General features: G+C 45.7%; 1 protein-coding gene across 1 annotated transcript in view; it reads left to right on the top strand.

Moving 5' to 3' along the window:
- Positions 1–7,654, top strand: part of NCOA2 (nuclear receptor coactivator 2) — a 75,417-nt gene extending 67,763 nt beyond the window's left edge. The window contains exons 20-21 of the mRNA XM_084280141.1: positions 2,053–2,142; positions 6,408–7,654. Coding sequence (XP_084136267.1) covers positions 2,053–2,142; positions 6,408–6,419 — 102 coding nt within the window. The 3' untranslated portion in view covers positions 6,420–7,654. The remainder of the gene's footprint in view (positions 1–2,052; positions 2,143–6,407) is intronic.
- The last annotated feature ends 909 nt before the right edge of the window (positions 7,655–8,563 follow it).

Consider the following 8,563-nt stretch of genomic DNA (forward strand, 5'->3'; position numbering starts at 1 on the left):
AATTCTGCTTTCTCAGCAGGAGGCTGTATTCAGGTGCTTAATTGCAAAGGAATTGTAAAAAATCTTCTGTCTTTAGTCAGATTTCATATCTGCTAACACCACTTGACCTGTCTTCAGAAAATGATAAAAACCCTTCCATTTCTTCGTCCTGCTCCATAATTTTCTGATGGCATTGTTACTGCTATCAGAAAAGCTCACATTTGAATGTGGGCTGTTTTGTTTCAAGGACTTCTGAAGCAAATGTATTCATAGAACAGAACAGTAGATTTATTTTTTGTCTGTCTCTCTTACCATGCCAGTCAGGATTCTTGCATCATCACTGGTAAAGAGATTCTGTGATAGGAACTTCACTGGTGCATTTGCAGCTTCTGTGGTGTGCAGCCTGGAACCATCTTCCTTTTCCATACCTCTCCTACTTTCTGCCAACAATGCAAAGCACACACTCATATCTTTGCTCCAGAACTGCTCTTGGTTCAGTATGCAGTTTTTTTATTTTTGCTTTTTATTTTTTTTCATCCTTTGCCCACCAAACAGAAAAGGCATTTCTTGTGTCTGTGCGTTCTGATGAACATTGATCAATAGCAGACCACAATTTTCAAACATGGATTCTGTTGCCTAGTCAGATGCAAGTAGATTTAAGCTTCACAGGTGTCTACTTGCTGTCTGAAGAAAACCAGTGTGGTTCTTTCCCCTTCTGATTTCAATTTTCAAATTCAGGTGTAAAAACGTGCTCATTTGTATTAAGAAGCAGAAAGCATCACTAGAAGGCTTGCGGTGCTGAACAACCGCTTTCTTCAGAGTTGAAATTCCTACAGCAGACATCTTTAAACTCTTCACTTTTCCTGCCGAACTGCAGTCTTGTCTCTGGCAGCATTTGAAATCACCTCTTTAGAAGGTTTGATTGCATTTAGCTTTGCACCATCTTGCAAAATCGGTGAATAGCAACAGAAACAAGAGTCAGGAGGACCCAAAACGAGAAAACTTTGATGTGGTAAATTCAAGGCAGTCTTCCCCTCTTGTTGCAGCAGGTTGCTGTAGCTGAAGTGAGGTAGCACAGTGCAGAATCTCCTCTCCCTGGCAACATGAGTCTCCTAAAGGGCAGGTGACACAGAAAACATCTTTTTCCTTCCAGCAAAATCTGGAGGGGCATATCTTCACTGTTAGCACATCGATCTGGTCTGAGGGAAGTAACAGAGAGAACAGAGTCAACAAAGACTCCCTAGGAAGGTATTTCTTTCCCTGTAAAGATTCTAAGGCAAGCTGAATTTCCTAGCATTTCGGAGCAGTGCTGAAGGGCTGTGTTTTGTATTTCGAACGAGTCCCTACACGGTGAGATTAATCCTTTGATTAGGAAAGCAGTGCCGTAAATTTGGCAAGCCGCCCCTTCCACATAACTAAGCATGACAGACCCTTTAGTTGTGCAGTAATACACAGCTTCAATACTTACCCGCGGCCGCACTCAGAGAACTGTTGAGACTGTGCCTTGAGGAACAGCGTGCTGCTGCAGGTTGCTGTCTGCCTCCCATTGCTTACAAGCAAAAAAAAAAATGTCACTAAAGCTAAGTCAGTAGTTGGTGTAATTCAGCTTTCATGTTACCAGGCTTTGATAAAAAAATACCCAGTGTAATGATTCTACCAGCCTGGTTACTGAGTCTTGATTTCAACTTTTCCAAGGCTTCAGTTTGCAAGCAGAAGAGCTGCGCGCTGTTGAGGTTAGGAAAGCAGTTACACCTTTCTGCTGTCGGGATTTTTACAGCAAGGCACGTGCTCTTCAGATAATACTGACCTGATTTATGGAGCCTAGGTTTGTAAAATGTGCACGCGGTTCGTAATACCAGGAATGAAATCTTTGTTGTTGACTGTGAGGCAGAACAATATGAGTCAAACACATGCTGCCCAAGAAGGGTGCTCAGCTGTGTAGTCACTTCTCTGATTGCGACATTATCTCAGAAGTATATATGACTGTAGCATAGGGGTTTATATGACTTAATTGCCAGCCCTTTTCCTGATGCATTTTTTAATTTGTTTTCCTTAATGTCTTGTTACCACTAGGTTAATGATCCTGCTATGAGGGGAGGCAATCTTTTTCCAAACCAGCTGCCTGGAATGGATATGATAAAGCAGGACGGAGATGCAACACGGGTGAGAAATGGCATACACGGGCACACAGAGGCATGGGCACTATGAATATACTGTAGTCTAGAATGGACACTCTTATCTTTTTACTTACAATGTTAAAAGTACCTGGGGTAATAGTAATTCAGTTTTTTGCAGTTAAGTGGGTTTTTTAATTCTGCTTTTGGTGACATCCATATGAAGCTCCTAGTTAGATCCCAGTAGCGTTACTGAAGTAATGCAGAACACGTCTGCATGAACAGAATGCATCACGTTACCAACACAGACGTTCAGCAGACGTGTGTATCACTGCATTTGCTCTCTGCAGAGCAGCTACATGACCGCTCGCTGGCCATGGGCGAGCCTTGCTGTTGGTTTGTATTTGCACCTTCACGCTTCGTCCTGCCTAGGCCTTCTTCCCCTTCCCACTGCGTTACACTTAGGGCAAAGCCCTCACCCATCACTTAACTCATTACTTTCTATATAATGCCGCTTCCCTGAACTGGTTTGCACGCGGATTTCCAGCTGGCAGGGGCAATTAATTAGCGTGAGCTTTGGTCACGGGCGAGAAGGCACCGTGCCGCTCTGGGCGCGGGGCCGCCTGAGCGAGGTGGGTTTCAGGAAGCGATGGCCGTGCGGCGCAGGCCGCTTGGCAGCGGGCCCGCTGCCTCACGGCCCTATGCGATTTGAAACCCGGGCGCGACCTTCCCCCGGCCGGGGGCAGCCGACCCCCTGCCCCTCGGGGCAGCGAGGCAGCCTGACGTAGCAACGCGCGCGCACAGACACACACACGCCTCCCGACCCCCTCCCTCCCCCGCCCACCGCGCGCATGGCGCGCTGGGCGTGCGGGGCGGTGCCCGCCGTGGGGAGGGGGGCGGGCCGCGGGGAGCCGAGCGGTGCGGGGGAAGCGCCGCCTAGCGGCTGCCGTGCGTGCCCGCTGGTGCGTACCGCCCTCAGCCGTTGCCTCCCGGCGCTGCCCCGGGCGGGAGCGGGGAGGGGAACAGCGTTAAACACACCGCCTCGGGCCGGCCGCCTCCCGCAGCCCCCGCGGCCACCGGATCCGCCCCGCGGGGCCTGCGGAGGACGTTGCGTTGGCCTTCCCACCAGCGCGCCCCAGCGTCTCCTTGCCCGCCGCGTCGAGGCTGGAAAGGTGGCACGAAACAAACGCGCTTCCCCCCTGTGCTGGCTCCCAGAGCGAAATGTGAAGTCTTGTGCTGTTAGGGAAGCTTGAACAACAGGGGAAGTGAGGGCAACGCTGACTGCAAATGTGCCGGGATCCACGGCGGCTGTGGCAGTGCTGAGGAAAACCTTAAACACGCCTGGCTCTCGCTGTATCCCGCGCGCTGGTTCTCGTGCGCGCTTACGTGTTTAACGCTTCCCAGGGGGCCGGTCTGTACGGAGGGGTGTCTGTCACAGAATGACAGAACTGTAGGGCTAGAAGGGACCTCCAGAGATCATCAAGTCCAACCCCCTGCCAAAGCAGGTTCCTTAGGACAGGTTGCACCTGAGGGCGTCCAGATGGGTCTTCAGTATCTCCGGAGAAGGAGACTCCACAACTCCCCTGGGCAGCCTATTCTAGTGCTTTGTCACCTTCACCATGAAGTTCTTCCACGTATTGGTGCAGGAGCAGAGGAGGTGTGTCTAAAGAGTCTCTTCTGCCACCATTTTGTACCGCTATGCAGTACGTTCTGCCATCAAGGAAGCTCTCCTACACCAAGGAGCTCCCCCCGATGCCTGTGTAGTAGTTCCCTGTGCGAAGAGAAGCCAGAGAGCAAAACACCAAGTACCACTACGGAAAGAAAAGAAAAAAGGGAATGAAGCTGGAGCGGGGGGGATCAGACTAAAGGAGAGGAAGGAGGAAGTAGAGTTTAAAGAATGGTCAGACAGTGGATGTGACAGAAGAGGACGCAGGCAGAAGGAAGCAAGTGGTAGGGAGTCTGCAGTATTTAAAATTAAAATAAGGGAGTTGGTGCCATGACAGGTGGATGGTGGCTCTGTGAGAGCGGTTTGTCCCACACAGAGAAAATAAACTTAAAACCTGTTGAATGATTTTGTATGGGTACATTGGGCTGCACTCTCTTGATTTTACTTTTATTCTCCTAATGTAGCTTTGACCATCAAGGAAAATACAGGTGATTTACATGCACTATAAATACCTCTCACTGAACTTTGAGCTGTAATAAAGGTTAAGTAGCTGGTGTTTTCATGCCTCTGCACTATAAACCACTCCTATGTAACATTTCTTTCAAAGCCCAAGCTGTGTAATTAAAAAGCTGAGGGGAGGATTAATGTGCTTCATCCCTTGGCAGTTGCGGCTTTAATGTCTGAAAGCTGAGAAATTCATCTGACAAATGGGAAACTGAGAAACTCCTCTGACAGATTTGAGGATGTTTTTCAATGTTTCATAAAATTGGTCTCAACAACTGTGTTATTTGAAGGGATTGGTTCTGTTTCAAGTTGAGTAACCAGGAAATCGCATGCTCTTGCTGAAATCTGTACAACTATGGATATCAGATCTCTGCATTTACTGCTTTCATTTGTTGCACTTTAATGTCTTAAGGATAAAACTTCTGCAGCTCAAGACTTGCAAAGATGATGCTAATAGCTAACAGAAAAACTGTTTTTAAAGTAACTAGAGGATGAAGAAATGTCTCTTCCGAGGCACAAAGTACCCTTAATTTCTAGCGATGGATATAGTCACAAGTGGGACAGTTTACTATATTCTTTTGCTGTTATTGGAAGAAACTAATTACACATGGGAAAAGGAAATTTTGAACCCACCTCTGTTTAAATACCTGCAGTGTACTGTTTACAGCTGAGGTTTTTGAGAGGGATCCAGTTTAACTTAAGACCATATAGCAGTCAATGAATGACCTTTTATGACCTTATACAGTCAATGAATGACCTCTGGGGTTTTCAGATTCCTTCTGTGCTCTGAAGTTACATACATCAGCTATGAAAGTTATTGTGAGCATTTTTTTCCCCCACATTTGTTATCAGCTTGGAAAGAATAATTAGATATATTTCTTTAAAGTCCTCTTCAGTTGTATCTGAATAAAAAGGAGGGGGGGAAGGTTTTCTAGAGGTACAGTTGAGCCTTCTTTGACTGGACTTTATACATTTTATCACCCTGACTGGTATGATTTATATGAATCTTAGAAAAACCCTTTTGCAATTCATTTATTTTTTTCCAAGTCACTGGTATAGTGGTAGTGTTTTTTTAGCCTCCCTGTCTCCACTCCAAAAATGAGGACATCTTTGGATTTTCACTTCTGTCCCACACTTGATGATCAAAAAACTGCCTCACAGCATGTCAGAGCCAAAGTTTAGCTTGTCCATATGAGTCAGGATTTGAGGGGGGGTGCAAGTGTAGTTGTGTCTGTGTGTGGCAGAGTCCAAAGCATGGCACAGCTTCCAGAAGGCAGCCTAGCAGCATGCACTTGGACCGGGGAAGAAAACTGCCAGTGCTGTTCCTGAGTGAATGGGGCCTTCCTTGTGCATGACAGGAGGCTGCGAGCAAAGAGCCCCTCGGATGCCGGAGCCACTGGATATGAGTGAAAAGCAACCCCAGGGGAGGAAAATAGCGGGTTTTGGCTCTCGGAGCTGACTGACCACAATGCCCCATGGGAGCAGGAGCTTGCAAGGGGAGGAAGGCAGAGAGGCACAGATTGCAGTTGCTGGAAGGGACAGCCTTAAAACAACTGTGAAAACCACATCCTGAGGGTTTTTTTAAATAAGAACGTACAAGATAATCAACTCTGCTGAAACCAGTTTGTTCTCTGTGTAAAGACATGTTAAGGGCAGTAAGCATGAAGTAAAGAACATCTCTAGGGATCAGTAGCTGAAGCTTTTTTTACTACTGTATTCCCTTTTTTATTATGATTCTTGGAAAAGTGAACCAAGGCAGTTGTCTCCTTGGAGAGTATTGCAGCAGTAACACAGATTGTGCACATACTCCAAGGATGAGATTTCTCTTAAACCCTATTGCTGGGCCTTTAGCTGGACTCTACAAGAGGCAGATGATCCTGAGTTGTTATGACATCTACGAGCCCTGGAATGAACTAACAACCAAAGAATTAACCCTCCACTGGATTGAAACCACAGGTCAATGGTATCAGTGGATGCAAAGAATAACCTAGTTTTATGCATTCTGGTTAAATTTCATGTTTATGGTATGATTGCTGCAGTCCAGCATCCAGCTCCTGCTCACCTATCCATTTCCACTGTCCCAGAAAGAAGAATTAATTTGCGTTTCTCCAATTTGTCTTTGTTTGTTTTTCTTTCCCTTGCAGAAATATTGCTGACCCTGAGGGTGGTTCTGTTGCTCCTTTCTTCATCTGACCGGGCTTACAGCCCCAAATCCTTACTGGTTTGAAGAGCTGCGTCTGTTTGTCGCGACCCAGCTGAGCTGCCAGCGCCGGTGGCGGCTGCCTGCTGCCGCCAGGACTCAGTCCCTGCTTTCCCGAGGGGAGCCGGGCCGTCGTTGCTGAAGAGCAGCCTCTTCTTTGACAGTCTGAAGCTAGCGTACAGACAGTTGCTCAGTCTGTTCACTGCATTCACCTTAGTGCAACTTAGATCTCTCCTGCGAAGTAAATGTTGACAGGCAATTTTCATAAACCATGTCAGATTGAATGTATTTAAATGTATGTATTTAAGGAAAAAACAACCATGCTCTTGTTCTGTTTCTGTTTAGTTCTAGACCTTGGGGGTTTTGTTTGGTTTTTGGTTTTGGTTTGTTGGGGGTTTTTTTTGCTTTGTTTTCCCTGGCTTACTCAGTCTGGTGCAAAGGATTCAGTTCCACCTGAAAACTGGTGGTTTAGACGAAGGCCTGCATTTTGGGGCGGAGAGGAGGCGTGGAGGAGGGTGCAGAAGCAACGTCTGGTACATACAGAGACGTCCAACGAGCGCGTTCTACTGACGACGAGTCAGAGAAGATGAACCGATGCAGAAAACTATACAGATCGGTTTTGAATGGGGTTAAAGTTGTAAAACATGAAAATTACCCTGTGAGAGGGCTGTTTATAAGGGGCGTTCCGGTTGGGTTTTGTGGTAATGTTTATAATGCAAGTCATGAATTCAAAAATACAAGTTGGTTACGGTCTTATTTAATTAAATTCCTAACAATCAGCAAATCCTGATATTTTTTTTTTTAATTTTTTTTTTAACCTGGCTTTCCTGACCTCTGTCATCTTCCTCTTCTTTCTAATAGAATAAAAAAACCAGGTTACCCCTCTGTTTCCCTAGGTGTGATTCTGGACAACCAGTTACTGGATGCTGAACAGCAAAGTTCAATGGTAATGCATGTACTGATTAAGGTAGTGGCAGAATTGCTGCATAATATCAAAGAGCTCAAGATAGCAGCTTTAAAGCATGATAATTTCTGGTTTCCATCCCCTTAGCTGGGAAAATAACAATTCCTGTAATACTTATAGCAGATATCACTACAGACTTCACCACTATCGTGTGTTTCTGATTATTTTAAAGCAGCGTGGACTACGAGGACGTTTTGTAAGGTACATAAAACCCAGTTTATATGTAAACAAGCAATAATTTAAGTTGAAAACTTAAGTGTTTTACTTGTATAATTTTTGTGAGATATACATGTTGTGAAGTTGATTCCAAATGAGGTACTTCAGTATTAAATTAGATATCTTCTTAGCCGTGTGTGTCTCCTGGAAAAGTGTTTTGTAAAGGATCACAATGCCTTGATTAGACCTAATTTGTAGGCTTGAGACTTCTCATTTTCTAAACCTTGTGATTCTGCTCATAATGTCATTTAACTAACCTATATTATATGCAGCCACTGTAGGAACCAATTCTTGATTTTTGTATGTTTATATCCTTTCGTAACAAATCTTAGAAAAACTGTTACTACGCAGGCCACTGTTGGGGGGGTGGCGGTTTTTTTTCTTGCCCACTGTGCTTGGAATAATCTTTTACTAAACCGACATCAGTTTCTGAGGACTTGAAATATTAAGAAATTGATGGTTTTGACCTCTTGTTTTCTTCCTGCTGACCCCCCAGTCCACAAACTTTCTAACCTTCGATGTCACGTGAAACGCAATGCGTTTGATACTCTCTCGTCGACCAGGCCTTTCAGGGGTGAAAGGTTTTATTCCGTTGCCATTGAATTTGTTTTGGTTCTCGGGCGGGAGTTCAAGTGAAACAGCAGCTATTCTGTGTAAAGGCTGAGGAAGACGTTGGTAAAAGGTGCTTTGAAATAGGCTGTTTCTGTAGAAAGCTTTTGATGCAAGCCCGGGAAACGTACCTTTGTGCTTGTCCCCAAGGAGGGCAGTGCCGCCGCTCTGGAGAAACGCCGCCGTTTTTCAGCTGCCACCGTTGTGTTACCAAACTCATAAGAGAGTAATGCTTGGTCAGCTGAGCCAGCCTCTTACCTGCTGATGGGAGACCAAAATAACTGTCGGCCCTGAGCTCCACAGCCTCGTTA

This window comes from Gallinula chloropus, assembly GCF_964237585.1.
Source record: "Gallinula chloropus genome assembly, chromosome: 2".
Classification (NCBI taxonomy): domain Eukaryota; kingdom Metazoa; phylum Chordata; class Aves; order Gruiformes; family Rallidae; genus Gallinula; species Gallinula chloropus.